The 20,527-nt window shown below is 48.2% G+C and overlaps 1 protein-coding gene across 1 annotated transcript in view; it reads right to left on the bottom strand.

Annotated features, from left to right (window-relative positions):
• NOX3 (NADPH oxidase 3) overlaps nucleotides 1-20,527 on the bottom strand; it is a 170,506-nt gene that overhangs the window by 78,572 nt on the left and 71,407 nt on the right. Inside the window, exon 10 of the mRNA XM_066594876.1 lies at nucleotides 8,727-8,908. Within this exon, the coding sequence (XP_066450973.1) occupies nucleotides 8,727-8,908 (182 nt within the window). The remainder of the gene's footprint in view (nucleotides 1-8,726; nucleotides 8,909-20,527) is intronic.

Raw genomic sequence — 20,527 nt, 5'->3', positions numbered from 1 at the left:
AACCAAAAAAAAAAGAAGTTCCACGGGCCAAACCTAGCGCAGTTGGATTTCTCCCAGGACGTCGGCCTCTGCCCACACCCTCAGCAATTGTGGGCATAAAGCGGACTCTGATGCTAGTACAGCTGTAAATGTCTCAATAAATCAGTTACGCTTGCTTTCATCACTCCAAAGACTGGATGAACCACGAAGAAGTTCCACGGGCCAAACCTGGCGCAGTTGCATTTTCCCCCAGGACTTCGGCCTCTGTCCACACCCTCAGCAATTGTGGGCATAAAGCGGACTCTGATGCTAGTACAGCTGTAAATGTCTCAATAAATCAGTTACGCTTGCTTTCATCGCTCCAAAGACTGGATAAACCACAAAGAAGTTCCACGTGCCAAACATGGCGCAGTTGCATTTCCCCCAGGACTCGGCCTCTGCCCACACCCTCAACAATCATGGGCATAAAGCAGACTCCGATGCTAGTACAGCTGTGAACGTCATAAAATAAGTTACGGTTGCTTTCATCGCTCCAAAGACTGGATGAACCACAAAGAAGTTCCACGGACCAAACCTGGCGCAGTTGCATTTCCCCCAGGACTTTGGCCTCTGCCCACACTCTCAGCAATCGTGGGCATAAAGCGGAATCAGATGCTAGTACAGCTGTGAACATCATTAAATCAGTTACGGTTGCTTTCATCGCTCCAAAGACTGGATGAACCACGAGGAAGTTCCACGAGCCAAACCAGGCGCAGTTGCATTTTCCCCAGGACTACCGCATCTGCCCAAACACTCAGCAATCATGGGCATAAAGCGGACTCTGATGCTAGTACAGATATGAACATCTCATGAAATTAGTTACGGATGCTTTCATCGCTCCAAAGACTGGATGAACCACGAGGAAGTTCCATGAGCCAAACCTGGTGCAGTTGCATTTCCCCCAGGACTTCGGCCTCTGCCTACATCCTCAGCAATCGTGGGCATAAAGCGGACTCCGATGCTAGTACAGCTGTGAACATCATTAAATCAGTTACTGTTGCTTTCATCGCTCCAAAGACTGGATGAACCACAAAGAAGTTCCACGGGCCAAACCTGGCGCAGTTGCATTTCCCCCAGGACTTTGGCCTCTGCCCACGCTCTCAGCAATCGTGGGCATAACGCGGACTCAGATGCTAGTACAACTGGGAACATCATTAAATCAGTTATGGTTGCTTTCATCGCTCCAAAGACTGGATGAACCACAAAGAAGTTCCACGGGCCAAACCTGGCGCACTTGCATTTCCACCAGGACTTCGGCCTCTGCACACACCATCAGCAATCGTGCGCATAAAGTGGACTCCGATGCTAGTACAGCTGTGAATGTCTCATTAAATCAGTTACGGTTGCTTTCATCGCTCCAAAGACTGGATGAACCACGAGGAAGTTCCACGAGCCAAACCTGGCGCAGTTGCATTTTTTCCCAGGACTACCGCATCTGCCCAAACCCTCAACAATCGTGGGCATAAAGCGGACTCTGATGCTAGTACAGATATGAACATCTCATTAAATTAGTTACGGATGCTTTCATCGCTCCAAAGACTGGATGAACCATGAGGAAGTTCCATGAGCCAAACCAGGCGCAGTTGCATTTTCCCCAGGACTACCGCATCTGCCCAAACACTCAGCAATCATGGGCATAAAGCGGACTCTGATGCTAGTACAGATATGAACATCTCATGAAATTAGTTACGGATGCTTTCATCGCTCCAAAGACTGGATTAACCACGAGGAAGTTCCATGAGCCAAACCTGGTGCAGTTGCATTTTCCCCAGGACTACCGCATCTGCCCACACCCTCAGCAATCGTGGGCATACAGCGGACTCTGATGCTCATACAGATATGAACATCCCATTAAATTAGTTACGGTTGCTTTCATCGCTCCAAAGACTGGATGAACCACAAAGAAGTTCCACAGGCCAAACCTAGCGCAGATGCATTTCCCCCAGGACTTCGGCCTCTGCCTACACCCTCAGCAATCGTGGGCATAAAGCGGACTCCGATGCTAGTACAGCTGTGAACATCATTAAATCAGTTACTGTTGCTTTCATCACTCCAAAGACTGGATGAACCACAAAGAAGTTCCACGGGCCAAACCTGGCGCAGTTGCATTTCCCCCAGGACTTTGGCCTCTGCCCACACCCTCAGCAATCGTGGGCATAAAGCAGACTCCGATGCTAGTACAGCTGTGAACGTCTCATTAAATCAGTTAAGGTTCCTTTCATCGCTCCAAAGACTGGATGAACCACAAAGAAGTTCCACAGGCCAAACCTGGCGCAGTTGCATTTCCCCCAGGACTTCGGCCTCTGCCCACACCCTCAGCAATTGTGGGCATAAAGCGGACTCTGATGCTAGTACAGCTGTGAATGTTTCATTAAATTACTTACGGTTGCTTTCATCGCTCCAAAGACTGGATGAACCACAAAGAAGTTCCACGGGCCAAACCTGGCGCAGTTGCATTTCCCCCAGGACTTTGGCCTCTGCCCACGCTCTCAGCAATCGTGGGCATAACGCGGACTCAGATGCTAGTACAACTGGGAACATCATTAAATCAGTTATGGTTGCTTTCATCGCTCCAAAGACTGGATGAACCACAAAGAAGTTCCACGGGCCAAACCTGGCGCACTTGCATTTCCACCAGGACTTCGGCCTCTGCACACACCATCAGCAATCGTGCGCATAAAGTGGACTCCGATGCTAGTACAGCTGTGAATGTCTCATTAAATCAGTTACGGTTGCTTTCATCGCTCCAAAGAGTGGATGAACCACGAGGAAGTTCCACGAGCCAAACCTGGCACAGTTGCATTTTCCCCAGGACTACCGCATCTGCCCAAACCCTCAGCAATCATGGGCATAAAGCGGACTCTGATGCTAGTACTGATATCAACATCTCATTAAATTAGTTACAGATGCTTTCATCGCTCCAAAAACCTGATGAACCACAAAGAAGTTCCACGGGCCAAACCTAGCGCAGTTACATTTCCCCCAGGACGTCGGCCTCTGCCCACACCTTCAGCAATCGTGGGCATAAAGTGGACTCTGATGCTAGTAGAGCTGTGAATGTTTCATTAAATCAGTTACGCTTGCTTTCATCGCTCCAAAGACTGGATGAACCACAAAGAAGTTCCACGGGCCAAACCTGGCGCACTTGCATTTCCCCCAGGACTTCGGCCTCTGCACACACCATCAGCAATCGTGCGCATAAAGTGGACTCCGATGCTAGTACAGCTGTGAATGTCTCATTAAATCAGTTACGGTTGCTTTCATCGCTCCAAAGACTGGATGAACCACAAAGAAGTTCCACGGGCCAAACCTGGAGCAGTTGCATTTCCCCCAGGACTTTGGCCTCTGCCCACAATCTCAGCAATCGTGGGCATAAAGCGGACTGAGATGCAAGTACAGCTGTGAACGTCTCATTAAATCAGTTACGGTTTCTTTCATCGCTCCAAAGACTGGATGAACCACAAAGAAGTTCCACGGGCCAAACCTGGCGCACTTGCATTTCCCCCAGGACTTCGGCCTCTGCACACACCATCAGCAATCGTGCGCATAAAGTGGACTCCGATGCTAGTACAGCTGTGAATGTCTCATTAAATCAGTTACGGTTGCTTTCATCGCTCCAAAGACTGGATGAACCACGAGGAAGTTCCACGAGCCAAACCTGGCGCAGTTGCATTTTTTCCCAGGACTACCGCATCTGCCCAAACCCTCAGCAATCGTGGGCATAAAGCGGACTCTGATGCTAGTACAGATATGAACATCTCATTAAATTAGTTACGGATGCTTTCATCGCTCCAAAGACTAGATGAACCAGAAAAGAAGTTCCACAGGCCAAACCTAGCGCAGTTGCATTTCTCCCAGGACGTCGACCTCTGCCCACACCCTCAGCAATTGTGGGCATAAAGCGGACTCTGATGCTAGTACAGCTGTAAACGTCTCAATAAATCAGTTACGCTTGCTTTCATCACTCCAAAGACTGGATGAACCACGAAGAAGTTCCACGGGCCAAACCTGGCGCAGTTGCATTTTCCCCCAGGACTTCGGCCTCTGCCCACACCCTCAGCAATTATGGGCATAATGCTGACTCTGATGCTAGTACAGCTGTGAATGTTTCATTAAATCAGTTACGCTTGCTTTCATCGCAAAGACTGGATAAACCACGAAGAAGTTCCACGGGCCAAACCTGGCGCAGTTGCATTTCCCCCAGGACTCGGCCTCTGCCCACACCCTCAGCAAACGTGGGCATAAAGCAGACTCCGATGCTAGTACAGCTGTGAAAGTCATAAAATCAGTTACGGTTGCTTTCATCGCTCCAAAGACTGGATGAACCACAGAGAAGTTCCACGGGCCAAACCTGGCGCAGTTGCATTTCCCCCAGGACTTCGGCCTCTGCCCACACCCTCAGCAATCGTGGGCATAAAGTGGACTCCGATGCTAGTATAGCTGTGAATGTCTCATTAAATCAGTTACGCTTGCTTTCATCACTCCAAAGACTGGATGAACCACAAAGAAGTTCCACGGGCCAAACCTGGCACAGTTGCATTTCCCCCAGGACCTCGGCCTCTGCCCACACCCTCATCAATCGTGGGCATAAAGCGGACTCCGATGCTAGTACAGCTGTGAACGTCTCATTAAATTAGTTACAGTTTATTTCATCGCTCCAAAGACTGGATGAACCACGAAGAAGTTCCACGGGCCAGCCTCTACCTTGTGTGACCCGAGGTGCCGTGAGTTACATAGCAATGGGAAATCCATGTGTCCCCACACAATTTATTCTGTGTAGGTATCAGATAGCTGAACAACGCAATGGGAAAGCCATCTGCACTCTGGACCCAAGTCAGTCAGTGTATTTGTGCCAGACAGGTAAAACAACGCAATGGGAAGTCTGTGCACCCACAGCATAGGCAAGCCCAAGGAACTTAAAGATAGTATTACACATACAAAAATCACAGCGCCCAAACATGGCAGTTTCACCCCACCAAGGACCTAGGCCCACATTTCTACCCTAGTCAGTCAGTGTATTTGTGCCAGACCGGTAAAACACCGCTATGGGAAGTCTTTGTGCACGCACAGCATAGGCGAGCCAAAAAAACCCAAGGAAAGTATTACACATAAAGAAATTACAGCGCCCACACAAGGCAATTTCACCCTGCCAAGGACCTCTACCTCGGCTCACACCCTCAGTAATCGTGGGCATAAAGCGGACTCGGATGCTAGTGCAGCTGTGAATAATAATATCCAAAAAGTGATTGACAAAGTTAATTCCCCCTTTTTTTCTGGTGATAGATAATGCTTTTTTCTCCTGTTGCAGCGAATAGAATCATTAGGTTCTGCTGCTTTCCGCCAGTGGAGAAAAGAAGTCTGCGGAAATCCAGCCTGTGTTCATCTTTATGAGTGTAAGCATGTAGGCACTGGCAGTTGACAGGCGTGTACGCTTATCCGTGATGATTCCCCCAGCTGCACTAAACACCCTCTCTGACAAGACGCTAGCGGCAGAGAAGGCCAGAGCCTCCAGGGCGTACAGCGCATGTTCGTGCCACGTGTCAAGCTTCGACACCCAATAGTTGTATGGAGCAGAAGCATCACGGAGGACGGTGGTATGATTGGCTACGTACTCCCTCACCATCTTTTTACAGTGCTCCCTCCGACTCAGCCTTGACTGGGGAGTCGTGACACAGTCTTGCTGGGGAGCCATAAAGCTGGCAAAGGCCTTGGAGAGTGTTCCCCTGCCTGCGCTGGACATGCTGCCTGATCCCCGCGCCTCCCCTGCTACTTGGCCCTCGGAACTGTGTCTTCTGCCACTAGCACTGTCAGATGGGAACTTTAGCATCACTTTTTCTACCAGGGCCCTGTGGTATTGCATCACTCTCGTACCCCTTTCCTCTTCGGGAATGAGAGTGGAAAGGTTCTCCTTATACCATGGGTCGAAAAGGGTGTACACACAGTAATCCGTGTTGGCAAGAATGCATCTAACGCGAGGGTCAAGGGAAAGGCAGCCTAACATGAAGTCAGCCATGTGTGCCAGAGTACCAGTACGCAATACATCGCTGTCCTCACTAGGAAGATGACTTTCAGGATTCTCCTCCTCCTCTACAGCCCATACACGCTGAACAGATGAGAGGCAAGCAGCATGGGTACCCTCTGCAGTGTGCCCAGCTGTCTCTTTCCCCTCCTCCTCCTGCTCCACCCCCTCCTCCTCCTCCTCCTCCTCCAAAATGCGCTGAGATATAGACATGAGGGTGGTCTGGCTATCAAGCGACATACTGTCATCCCCGTCTCCTGTTCCAACCGCAAAGCGGCGGCCTTTATGCTTTGCAGAAAACTTCTCAGCAGGCAAAGCAGCGGGATGGTAACGCTAATGATTGCAGCGTCGCCGCTCACCATCTGGGTAGACTCCTCAAGGTTTCCGAGGACCTGGCAGATATCTGCCATCCTTGCCCACTCCTCAGTAAAGAATTGTGGAGCCTGACTACCACTACGCCGCCCATGTTGCAGCTGGTATTCCACTATTGCTCTACGCTGCTCGTACAGCCTGGCCAACATGTGCAGCGTAGAATTCCAGCGTGTGGGCACGTCGCCCAGCAGTCGGTGCTCTGGCAGCTACAACCGATGTTGCAGGGTCCTCAGGGTAGCAGCATCTGTGGTGGACTTGCGGAAATGTGCGCAGACGCGGCGTACCTTGCTGAGCAGGTCAGACAACTGGGGGTAGTTTTTCAGAAACTGCTGAACCACCAGATTGAAGACGTGGGCCAGGCATGGCACGTGTGTGAGGCTGCCTAGCTGCAGAGCCGCCACCAGGTTACGGCCGTTGTCACACACGACCAACCCAGTTGGAGGCTCAGCGGCAAAAGTCAGACGTCGGTCTGCTCTGTCAGACCCTGCAACAGCTCGGGGGCCGTGTGCCTCTTGTCACCTAAGCTGATAAGTTTCAGCACGGCTTGCTGACGCTTGCCACCGCTGTGCTGCCGTGCCTCGTGCAACTTCCTGCTGGCAACGTGCTCACACTTCTTAATTGAGAGGTAGAGGTGGTGAGGAGGAGGGGGAGGGTTTGGAGGAGGTGGCATAAAACGCCTCAGATACCATCACTGAGGTAGGACCCGTTATTCTGGGTGTGGGTAGGACGTGAGCGGTCCCAGGCTCTGACTCGGTCCCAGCCTCCACCAAATTCACCCAATGTGCCATCGGAGATATAGTGGCCCTGCCTGCCAGTACTTGTCCACGTGTCCGTGGTTAAGTGGACGTTCCCAGTAACCGCGTTGGTGAGGGCACGATTTATGTTGCAGGAGACGTGCTGGTGTAGGGCTGGGATGGCAAACCGGGAAAAATAGTGGCGGCTGGGGACCAAGTAGCGCGGGACCGCCGCCGACAACATGTTTTTGAAAGCCTCCATTTCCACAAGTCTGTACGGCAGCATCTCAAGCCTGATCAATTTGGCAATGTGCACGTTTAAAGCTTGTGCATGCGGGTGGGTGGTGGCGTATTTGCGCTTTCGCTCCAACGCTTGTGTTACACAGTAGGAAGTGGTAATGCCTTCCCCGCATGTCTATTGACTAGAAAATGGCGCTAAACATGCGGGAAAGGAAATGCAATTGACTCGAGTACCGTGTGGTGTTCGACTCGAGTAACAAGCATCTCGAGTACCCTAATGCTCGAACGAGCATCAAGCTCGGACGAGTGTGCTCGCTCATCTCTAGTAGCTAAGTTTAACCCAACACTGATATCTTGTTGCAACAAGTTATCTGCTGCTGTGATTCTGGGATCTGTTCCTTCCTAGTAATCTGGTTTTGGTCTTGTATTTGGTCCTCTTCTTCTTCTGGTTCTGATATGAGTGGTTTTATGTGAGACTTGCTTGGTCTCACCTGTGTGTAACTTGGGAGGACTATTTAAACTGGCCTACTGCTTAGCTCATTAAGTACTGTTTAATTCAGTCTCCCACTGACTGTGGTGGAAGTTAGAGCTTGGTGCTGGATCTCCTGTTTTCCTGATTCTTCACTAAGCTAAGTACTAAGGTTACTATTGTTGATATTTTGTTCACTGTAGTTTTTTCCTGTCCCACGTAGAGTCTGCTAGTGGTCTGAGTATGTGGTCAGGTTCACCATGTTAGGGCGGGTTATCTGCTTATAGGCTGGTCCCTTACCTGGATAAAGCGTTTATAAGGACAGAGTTACCCTGGTGTCTGTTTTATTTATTATTTACCACTGTTTTGTGTGCACTTGCGATCTGTTTGTTCACAGCCCGTGAGTCTTTCAGGTTTTCGGATCCAGCACGTCCTGATTGGACGTGATATAACCATTATCTTACCATACTGAAAAGCTATTGAAAGGGCAAGAAAAAGCGTTAAGTGCCGAGTTAAACTTTGCTACATCTGTATGGTTGTCGGAAAAAATCTAGCAATTTTATCATTGCATTTAGGGAAACCTAAAAAGTCTATTACGCTGGCCTAGGTGAGGGCAGCACAGTATAGTGACAGACGTAGTTCACACGGCGAGATGTACTGCCAACATTTTTTTTTCAGCTGCACAAAAGATTTGATCAACCAATGAAGAAGTGTTTGCTTGTTCGTCGGCTGGTCAGTTGCAGCTTCACACAAATATTTTTGCCTGATCATCAAGGCTCTTAAGATTGTTGTATCTACATAACCAAATAAGCTAATTTATAAGTTGCAGACCAAAATACAGAAAGAAATGGCAGTATAGCAGTCTTTGACTTACCCCGCACCATGTATCACAAGTCCAATGAAGAAAATGATAAACAAGTTATGAGTATACCAAAATACTTCATAAAATGACCTTCTTATGAGTTCTGTAGATGAGGTTACAACTAACACCAGAGCCAATGTGATGACAAAGCCAGTGATGCCAGCTACAGAGACAAGCACTTCCTTTATAATATTCTAGAAGAAAACATATAACATAAGAAAATAAATGCGTATTAGATTATTATACATGTAGATTTCATCCCCCATAATTGTCTGTCCTCAAAAATGTAGCAATTCTATTGCTATTGTTGGGCCTCATGTGGCACAGAGTGTTAAGGCAGCAGAATGCAGTCCTAAGCTCTCACTCATGACCTGAAGGTTGTTGGTTCAATCCCTGCATGGTTCAGGTAGCCAGCTCAAGGTTGACTCATCCTTCTGAGGTCAGTAAAATAAGTACCCAGCTTACTGGGGAGTAATAAACAAATTATCTGAAAAGTGCTGTGGAATAAGTTGGCTCTATACAAATAACAAGTCCTTTTCCCTCCTTCTTTTATGACACATGATTTTATGAAATGCACAATAATCTTACTGTATATTAAAAATTGTACAAATGGAGGGGGGCGTGGCTAGCCAATGAGGGAGTAGGTCGCACGCCAGCACTGCTCCCGCAACCGACCCCAGAAAACCCACAGGCAGATGACCCAGACCCGGCTACTTACGGCAATGACCAAGGGGAAGAGAAGAGGAACCTCCAGGACACCATCGGAGGACACAGGGAGAGGAATAGCGGCGTTTATGAAGAGAACGGCGGGAGGAGAGTCCCGCGCGGCAGCGCCCAAGATGGCAGACGCAGAACTTCTGGAGCGGCAGACAACCTCGGAGGGACCGCCCGGCCCGGGCGCACGGAGCGGAGCCAGCGCTGAAGGAGGAAGCGAGACGGCACACAGCCCCGAAGGCAAAAGAGGCAGGGGAGCTGCCGGGGCCGGCGGGGGAGAGCCGGAGGGGGGCGGAGCCTCTGAACCCGCGGCCAGCAACTATACAGGAAGAAGGAGACGGCCCCCGACCGGAGACAGCAGCTCAGCAGCACCCGTGGCTGTGGGAGCGGTGAGTGATGCGGGCATAACAGACTCAGGGGAGGGGGTGCCTCATCTACAGGGGCTGGGACCACCGGGGCCCCGGCCCCCCTCCCGCAGTCTCCCCCCCCCCGAGCCCCACAGAACCACAGGAGCCAGGAGGGAGCACGCCCCAAGACTGCACCCAAGTGCAGATCCCCATGCATAAGGGGACTCCCAACCCACAAGGGGCAACAGGCTCAGTGCCCACCAGCAATAAGGGAACGGAAGGAGCCCGCATCAGCTTAGGCCCCCTGCAACCCCTAGATCTGGAGAGAGAACTCTCACAACGCTCCTCACCCCCCCAGAGCGGCTCAACACCACCGCCAAATCGCGGTTCCCCCCCATCAGGCAGCTCACCAGAACCACAAAGTTCCCCCGAATCGCAGCACAATGCCAGAATTGCCCACAAGGGCTCCTTAAGAGGCCCATATGCGGACGCAAAAGGGGCCACAGTAACCCAGTCAACCTGGGACTACCCGCAGCCTCAAAGAATGCCGAGCCAAAGAAGACCCAGACAGCCAGACACCCAGGGCACAACAGAGCCCACAAACCATACAACATCAACACGGGAGTCGACCTCGTGGCAAATCAGCCATAAACACTCCAGCGATACAGAGAGGCATTCAACCGAGGCCAGACGCCCCATCCCGAGGAGTCCCAATGATTCTCCCACGCTGACACAGGAAGAGAGCTGCGACTGGAAAAAGCATCTCAGAGCCTTACCAACACAGAACCATATTGACGCCCAGTTCCAGCAACTGGAAACCTCCCGCAAGAAAGACATGGAGTCCCTCCAATTTGAGATTCGACAGATTGGCCAAAGAGTAGAGGCGGTGGAGGAGGCCCAGGAGAAGACAACAGAGACCCTCGAGGCTCATAACCAAGAACTCCACTTACACTCCCAACAGATCCTAGACCTCTATACCCACATAGACGATTTGGAGAACCGTCACCGAAGAAATAACCTGCGCATAAGAGGCCTCACAGAGGAAATAGAACCATCCCAACTTGAACCCTGGGCCCAGTCTTTCTTCATAATATCCTGAAGAGACCCGAAGCTACCATCCTGGAAATCGATAGAATTCACAGAGCACTAGGCCCGAAACCCGCGGATCCGGCCAGACCAAGGGATGTGGTCTGTCGAATCCATTTTTACAAGGATAAAGACTTAATACTACAAAAAACCCGTGCCATTAAAGAACTGACCTTCAAGGGAACACCGATCTATATTCTCCCAGACCTCTCTCGTAGGACCCTCCAGCTGCGGAAAGCCTTAAAACCCCTACTGACTCTACTGCAGGACAGGGAAATACCCTATCGTTGGGGGTTCCCCTTCCAATTACACGCAACCAAGAATGGCAAATCTACAACATTCAGAGGACTGGGAGACTTACCAAACTTCCTGGGCACCCTAGAGCTTCCCCCGGTCCGGTTGCCGGACTGGCCCACCCCGTGCGCCCTGCCGGTGATGCCCCCAAGGAACACATGGCAACCAGCACCTGCAAAATCCAGACGCCGCCGCAAAGAACCGCGACAGGGAGAAAGAAGCGAACCCCCGGAATGATCCGACGAACCGTATACTTAACCTAACTCACCCTGTGATATAACTTTCTTCAATCTAATCCTCTATTCTCTATCTCACCCGTTAATTACCCCCCCTTCTCTCTTTCACAATCATTACCCCGCTAGGGGAACGTGCTATCAGATCTAACCAGATGGGGGGTAAAGTTACACCCAGTTGGGTCTGGGAACGTCTACGCCTATTACCACCAGTCCTGGGCTCTTTTCTTTTTGAAAGAGGGGAGCCGGGAAACAATAAATACTAGGGGTTGGGAAGCGGGAGGAGCTTACCCCTCCTTGGTTTCCACTCTCCCACGTAGGGCTGACAGCTAATTAAAGCTGCCGATTTCTGCCTGAACTAGGCAGGCTATTAGTTGAAGGGGACCAACAGGGTCACCCCAACAGTTACTGTTTGTACCCCAGTTAAGTGTTATCCCCTTATGGGTTCCCTATCCACCTCCTTCCCTCATGTGTCCCCCCTACCCCCCAATAACCTGAGCGAGAGGAGACAAAGGCACACACCTATCCTTGCAATAGACTCCAAATGGCGAATCTAACATTTTGCTCATTTAACACTAAAGGCTTGAACAGCCCTCAGAAGAGAAGGCAGCTCCTCTACCATCTCCACAAAAAAAAGGTGATGGTGGCTCTACTACAAGAAACCCATTTCAAGGCGGGTTGTGTGCCAGCCTGCTCCTCCTCGTTCTACACCACGTGGCTGCACAGCCCCGACCCCCTGAGAAAGGCTGGAGGGAGGGGTCTCCATAGCTTTGCATAGAACTCTACAGAACCAGCGGATTGACTCACTGACTGATGAAGGAGGTAGATATATTTTCCTCAAGGTTGAAATTCTGGGTAAAGTAATCACATTTGCAAATATCTATCTTCCTAACCAGAACCAGGTATCCCAAGCACTGAAAGTGTTAAACATCCTCGCCAAATTCGCGGATGGATCGGAAATCATCCTGGGAGGCGATCTCAACCTTGTCATGGATCCCACCATGGACACCTCATCGGGTAAGTCCTCTGTCTCCCGAACAGCACTTAGGACACTTAAGAAAAAATTAGACGCACTACAGCTTGTAGATCTCTGGAGAATTTTGCATCCAGAGGACCGAGATTTCACCTTCCACTCAGCAGCCCACAATTCCTATAGCAGGATTGACTACTTACTGGTCTCACACAGCCTTCTAGATAGATACCCTTCATGCTCACACGGAGACATATTGTGGTCAGACCATGCTCCGGTTCTGGGAGGCCTAGCGGGATGGGGAACCACTCCAAGACTCCAGTCTTGGAGACTTAATGACAATCTCCTAAGAGACCCATTATGCACCGCGGCAATCAGGAATGCAATAGAAACATTCAAAGAGGTTCATCAAACCGATCAGACCCCAGCCCCAGTAAAATGGGAAACACTAAAATGCATCCTGAGAGGGGTATTAATCTCCCATGGAACGAGAATTAAAAAAGAGAGATCGGCGACTCTGACGGGATTATTAGCCTCTCTGAGGGACAGGGAAAGCGCAAATAAAAGACAGCAAAGCGAGGCCCTGAGAGCAGAGATTTCGTCAATACGTCAACAAATTCTGGGAATTCTAGATCAGCGCTCCCTGACCTCCAGAGATAAGCTCAGGAAGGGGTCCTTTGAATATGGAGATAAATGCGGAAGCCACTTAGCCAGAACCCTCCACCCTAGATCGCCACTTACTTATATCCCCAAAATTCAATCATCTAAAGGACGCATGGCCCACAGCACCAAAGATATACTAGAAGAATTCCAATCTTATTACAACAAACTTTACAATATCCCGACAGAGCCCCCTTCCACCTCTTCTCCCCGGGATGAAGAGATGGAAGCATATCTACTAGCACACGCCCCAAAGAGCCTGACGCCAACAGAGGCAGAGGAACTAGAACAAGACTTTACTCCACAAGAACTGACGGCCATAATACAAAATTTAAAGACAAACAAAAGCCCAGGACCAGACGGGTATACGGCCAGGTTTTATAAACTGTTTGTGGAAGAACTGGCCCCAATAGCATTAGACGCTTTTAACACAGTAAATAGAGGACATCCATTTCCCAAGGAGGCACTACAGGCGCACATCTCAATCATTCTCAAACCAGGAAAGGACCCCTCGGCCTGCGGGAGTTATAGACCAATTTCATTAATAAATGTAGACGTCAAGATGTTTGCAAAATTGATAGCAAACAGGCTACAGAATCTAATACCTAGGCTGATCCACCTGGAGCAAGTGGGCTTCGTACCAGGCAGAGAGGCAAGGGACAACACCATTAAGACACTATCCTTGATAGCCAGAGCCAAATCCACCAATACCCCGTTGTGCCTTCTGGCAATCGATGCCAAGAAGGCATTCGACAGGGTGAGTTGGACCTTCCTCTCTGCCACACTAAAAAAAATTGGAATGGGCCCTCGAATGCTCCAGTGGGTCATGGCGCTGTATGAAGACCCCACAGCTAGAATTAGAGTGAACGGGTCACTGTCTGACCCCTTCAAAGTGAGTAATGGAACGAGACAGGGGTGCCCCCTTTCCCCCTTCTTATATATCTTAACTATGGAGGTTTTAGCCAATTCGATCAGAAGCAACGACTCAATAAAAGGATTCAAGATAAACACTTCAGAACACAAAATGGCACTATTTGCAGATGATCTGCTACTTTATTTATCCAATCCCCGAGTCGGCATGCCTGTGGTCCTTAAAGAATTTGAAAAATTTGGGAGAATAAACAATTACAAAATCAACGCCCAAAAATCCGAAGCCCTGAACGTCTCACTCCCGCAGGCCGAGGTCTCCCAACTGGAGGCAGCGCTCCCCTTTCGGTGGGCTAACTCACATATAAAATACTTGGGAACCAACATCTCAGCAGACCCCTCCCAGGCCTATAAACTAAACTACATTCCCTTTGTCGAGAACCTGGAAAGAACCCTGGGTAAATGGAACCCATTATACATTTCGTGGAATGGACGAATCAACGCGGTTAAAATGGATATACTGCCCAAATTCCTTTATCTCTGCCAAACCATCCCAATAGGGCTCCCGAGATCTTTCTTCCTAAAAATCAAATCAATAATCACAAACTTCGTTTGGAGGGGCCAAAAACCACGATTGAGACATTCACTTTTGACTAGAGACAAAGAAAGGGGAGGACTGGGCCTGCCAGACTTTTCTTTATATCACAAGGCCAACATAGCAAATTGTGCCCTAGACCTTATCAAGGGACGGGATACCAGGCTTTGGGTTGATATAGAGCATTCAGGTGAAGTAGATGGGATATACGGAGCACCCTGGATTCCCCCTAAATGGGTCAAGTCTATCCCCAACATCCCTCCCTTCAGTCTCCAATTATTCACCACGTGGGCAAGTTTCGCGCCTCGACTAGGATTAGTTACAATACCAGGCCCTTTAACACCTCTCCTAGCAAACCCTCTATTCGAAATAGCCACAAGAGAAAAGGGATTGCTATCCCTCCCTACTGACCCAATTCCAAGGCTGAGAGATGTAGTAACACAGTCGGGACTGAAACCCTTGACCGAGATCAGGGGCCAGAACACCCCACGGCCAGGAATATGGCTCCAATATCTTCAGCTGAGGGGCTTTGTGGGCTCGCTGAGGCCGGGAGTGAATCTGACGGCGCCTCTTACGGAGTTCGAGCAACTCTGCATGTCAGACCAAAACCAGAGACACATGATATCTAAGATCTACAAAATGTTGCTAAGTCGGGAGACGGAGGATGAGGCCCCGAAATATAAAGAGGCTTGGGAAAGGGAACTGGGTGAAAACCTCACCGAGGAGGACTGGAGCAAAATATGGGCCCTTACGCATAAGATCTCCACAGCAGGCAAAGTACAGGACCTTAACTACAAGATAGTCTCAAGGTGGTATAGGACCCCAGACCAATTACAGAGAATTTTCCCCCAGTCCTCCTCGGCATGCTGGCGATGCAGAGGGAGCAGAGGTACAATGATACACATCTGGTGGGAGTGCCACCTAGTGGCCGACCTTTGGAAGGAAGTGACAACCCTGTACAATCATATCAGTCGCACAGATGTGACTATGACTCCTAAACTTGCCCTGCTCTCCCTGTTCCCAGGGGCTGCGAGAATAGCTAAGACAAGTTTACTAAAACACTTTATTATTGCAGTGAGAAGACGGATCCCAAGACTCTGGCGCACCACGACTGCCCTGACTAGAGGTTTGTGGGTGGAAGAGCTCCACACTCTCATGAGATTTGACGAGCTGGGGGCTGACGAGCCGAAACTGTGGGAAACCTACTATAAGACGTGGCAGTCGTGGGTCGCCTTTAGGGGATCAGACGCCCTCAAATATTGGATTGAACAAGGAACGATTGATTGAGCAGCCACTACCCTGACGAGTACTGAGACAATAATCGTTATAGTCTTGCTTGTCTATATGTACCGAGTCTCCACCCCTCCACTTCCCCCCCCTTCCCCCCCCCCCAACCCCCCTCTCCTATGTACGTCTTAGAATAAGAAAAGTTAAGTTAAGTCATTACAATCGGAAGAGAGGAAAAGGTCTATCGAGTATTTAGACTAGGCCCGGGTCGATTACCCAACCCCGAACCTTAGTCACCATCACAGGGAGGGAGCGGCTGGGAATGAACCACCAAGAGTGGGGCCACCAGGCAGCCCCCGAACAATCTACATGATTCAACGTCTCATTAGCTCAGACTTCCCCCTCTCCACTTCCTCTCTATCCTTCATATTTACAACTGCCTAAGTAGAAGTTAACAGAATTGCATTGCTAAAAGTTTTCCTTTTTTCTGTTGATTGATCAAGATATAAGCAAATAACTATGACAAAGTGGTACTTAATAAAATTTATTTGAACCTAAAAATTGTACAAATGGAAACATCCCACCATACTAAATAGTACAGGCGATAAATGGGATAAGATCACAAACATCCTAATTACCTCATGTGAGCAGTTCATACTCACAAAAATAAAAGAACTACAAGTAGAAGGAAAGCAATGTGGCTTGACATGACTGTAAGGGGGGGTAATAAGTGAAAAAAATAAAGCGTTTAAATTATTAAAGCAAGAAGGCAGTGAAGAAGTGCTAAAAACATACAGAGAAAAGAACAAATTATGTAAGGAAAAGATAAAAACTGCAAAGGAGGAGACAGAAAGACTGATTGCCAAAGAAAGCAAAAATAACCCTAAACTATTTTTCTATTATATTAATGGTAAAAGGATTTGCAATGAAAGCACTGGCCCTTTAATAAATAATGCAGAAGAAATCATAGAAGATGATGGGGGAAAGGCAAATCTATTAAATAGTTTTTTCTGGATAGTGTATTCAGGAAGGAAAAAAGAAATGTCACATGAGATGCAGGGGGATAAAACAAAATATAACCTGCCTAACTCAGGAGGAAGTGCAGAGCTGGTTAAAAAAAGATTAAAATTGACAAATCACCGTGCCCAGATGGAATACGTCCAAGGGTTTTAAGGGAACTAAATGACGTGATAAACTGACCGCTATTTCTTATATTTAGGGAGACTATTGAGATCGGGGTTGTACTACTGGATTCGCGTATTGCCAATGTGGTTCCAATATAGAAAAAGGGGGCAAGAAGGGAGCCTGGTAACTACAGGCCGCTAAGTCTCACTTCAATAATACTGTATATTCCGGCATATAAGACGACCTTTTAACCCTGAACAATCTGCTCTGCAGTCCGGGGTCGTCTTATACGTCAGGTATATAGTTGTCCGGAAAAAAAAAATGAATACTCATCTTCCGTGGCACTGCTGCAGGTTGTCTCTCCCCCGTGCATGCTGGCAGAGCATTGCTTTCTGCAAGCGGGGCTTGAAATCCCTGCCTCCAGAAAGCTAATGCAATAACATCATTGAATGGCTATGACTGGCTAACGCAGCGCCAGCTTTCATTGGCTGACGCCGTCTAAGTTAGCCAATCAGAGCATTAGCTTTCTGCAGGCGGGGCATTGAAGCCCCGCTTGCAGAAAGCAATGCTCTGCCAGCATGCACGGGAAAGCGAGAGGCTGCAGCAGCGCCGCCGGGGTTGAGTATTCTTTTTTTTTTTCACACTGTATTCCCGGCAAATAAGACAAGTCGGGGGTCGTCTTATACGCCCCATCGTCTTATATGTCGGGAATATACTGTAATTGGAAAAATATTTGAGGGGTTTCTGAGAGATGCCATCCTGGAATACCTGAAGGAAAGCAATGGTATAACTCCTCATCAGCATGGGTTCATAAGGGGTCGATCAAGTCAGACCAATTTGACCAGCTTCTGAAATGAAGTAAATTCTAGGCTGGGCCTTGGAGAATCTATTGATCTTGTATATCTGGATTTTTTTTAAAGCATTTGATACTGTGCCGAATAACAGGCTGATATATGAAATGAGACAGCTCAGACTGGACAAAAAGGTGTGTAGTTTGGTAAAGAACTGGCTCAGAGATAGAAAGCGGAGGGTGGTAATAAATGAATCAGACTCTGATTGGGCCACCGTTGCTAGTGGGGTACGGCAGGGTTCAGTAGGCCCCATTTTGGTCAATATATTTATCAATGACCTGATAGAGGGACTGCACAGTAAAATATCAATATTTGCAAACGACACAAAATTATACAAGGCAATTAATACAACGGAGGACTATGTACGGCTACAAATGCACATAGATAAGATGTGGGCTTGGGTAGATAAATGGCAAATGAAGTTCAATGTTGATAAATGTAAGGTTATGCACATAAGCAGGAGAAGCGGATGTCACCAATACACACTAAATGGGTTACTGATAAGGAAAAGTAATATGGAAAAAGACCTAGGTGTACTAGTTGACTGTAGACTTAACTGGAGCAATCAATGCCAGTGAGCTGCTGCAAAAGCAAATACAGTCTTGGGGTGCATTAAAAGAGGTATAGGGGCGATGGACGAGATCATTATTCTTCCACTATATAAGGCCCTTGTCAGGCCTCACATGGAATACTGTGTACAGTTCTGGACACCAGTGCTCAGGAAAGATGTTGCAGTGCTTGAGGAGGTTCAAAGAAAAGCAACTAAATTAATAAACAGAATGCGAGAGCTGGAATACCCAGAGAGGCTATCAAAATTGGGATTATTTACCCTGGAAAAAAGGCAGTTAAGGGGCGACCAAATAACTATGTATAAAAATATTAGGGGACAATACAAGGATCTCTGCCATGACCTGTTTATACCCAGGACTGGGACGGTAAAAAGAGGGCATCCTCTATGTTTAGATTAACAAAGGTTTCATTACCAACGTAGAAGGGGGTTCTTTACTGTAAGAGCAGTGAGTCTGTGGAACTCTCTGCCTGAGGATGTGGTGATGGCAAAATCGATAAAGGAATTTAAGAGGGAACTAGATGCCTTTCAGGAGCACTAGGACATTACAGGATATAGACATTAAATAACCAACAGGGTTATTGATCCGGGTCTTGGAGTCAGGTAGGAACTTTCAAACGTTGATCCAGGGATTATTTTGACTGCCATTATGGAGTCGGGAAGGAATTTTTTGCCCCAAATGGGCTAATTGGCTTCTGCCTCATTGGGTTTTTTTTTTTTGCCTTCCTCTGGATCAACAATGGGAGTTGGGGGGTGGAAATAGGCTGAACTAGTTGGACATTGTCTCCCTTCAGCATAACATACTATGTTACTATGTAAATATTACATATTTATTGACATGGTAAAATAACATGTTTTATACTTATAGCTATCATATGTTCAACTAGTCGGAAAAAGACTAACATTAGGCCAACATTGTTTAGCAGTTAATTTTAACCTATGAAATTTTTATTAAAGGCCAGATTAAGATTGTGTTCACATGTACTGGTAGTGAACGATGCTGTCAAAATCCACATTAAAAACATGGCAGTAATTTGTAAGCAAACAGAGAGAATAATAAAATAGAAAGATTTGCATGTTGTCCATGTTTTGGACCCATTTCTGGTTCTGATACAACTAGTGCTAGAAAATAATAGGAAGAATACTGTAGAGTGAAAGTGGCCTCAATCTTACTTCATTATTGAGCTTCTCAATACCCCCATCAATCAGTTGCCCTTCTAATCTTTTCAACCTTGGGGTGTCACTTATTGTGTAATAGTCATTGGAGGTGAACCACATATTCAAACGTGAAGCATTATTAATGATATATGGCAGCATAAAATATCCATACGGAAGTTACCTTATATGATGTTAATAAATACTCTGGACTAAATAAATATTATAGAGGTCATACTAACCTGGGCTAACCAGAAACATTGTATTTGCATGCTTTCAATGCTACTTAGGCCTCTTCATCAGGCTGGTATAATATAACCGTATCTGAGACCTTTTTTGTCTGAATGGAAGGCACATTTCAGGTTTTATGCAATCAAGTATGCTGATTTCAAAAATCAATGCCCCCTCCCAACAATTTTTACTTCTGAAAAACCCTCATTAGCAAGGCATACCTTAGCTAAGCACCACACTACCTCCAACAAAGCACAATCACTGCCTGCATGACACTCCGCTGCCACTTCTCCTGGGTAACATGCTGCCCAACCCCCCCCCCCACGACCCAGTGTCCACAGCGCACACCAAACTGTCCCTGCCCAGCCTTCAGCTGCCCTCATGCCACGCCACCCTCATGTCTATTTATAAGTGCGTCTGCCAGAGGAACCGCAGGCACACACTGCAGAGGGTTGGCACGGCTAGGCAGCAACCCTCTTTAAAAGGGGCGGGGCGATAGTCCACAATGCTGTACAGAAGCAATGAGAAATCCAATCCTGTGCCACCTCCATCTGGAGCTGCACACGTGGGCATAGCAATGGGGAACCTATGTGCCACACACTATTCATTCTGTCAAGGTGTCTGCATGCCCCAGTCAGACCGCGGTTTTTTATAAATAGTCACAGGCAGGTACAACTCCGCAATGGGAATTCCGTGTGCACCCACAGCATGGGTGGCTCCCTGGAACCCACCGGCTGTACATAAATGTATCCCATTGCAGTGCCCATCACAGCTGAGCTAACGTCAGATTAAATGCAGGTGGGCTTCGGCCCACACTGCATGCCCCAGTCAGACCGGGGTTTTTAATTCATAGACACAGGCAGGTACAACTCCCTATTGTGAAGTCCCTG

The sequence above is a fragment of the Eleutherodactylus coqui genome, chromosome 3, assembly GCF_035609145.1.
Source record: "Eleutherodactylus coqui strain aEleCoq1 chromosome 3, aEleCoq1.hap1, whole genome shotgun sequence".
In the NCBI taxonomy this organism is placed as follows: domain Eukaryota; kingdom Metazoa; phylum Chordata; class Amphibia; order Anura; family Eleutherodactylidae; genus Eleutherodactylus; species Eleutherodactylus coqui.
Note: the sequence above shows the minus strand (reverse complement) of the source record. Positions and strands in the feature narration are given on the sequence as shown.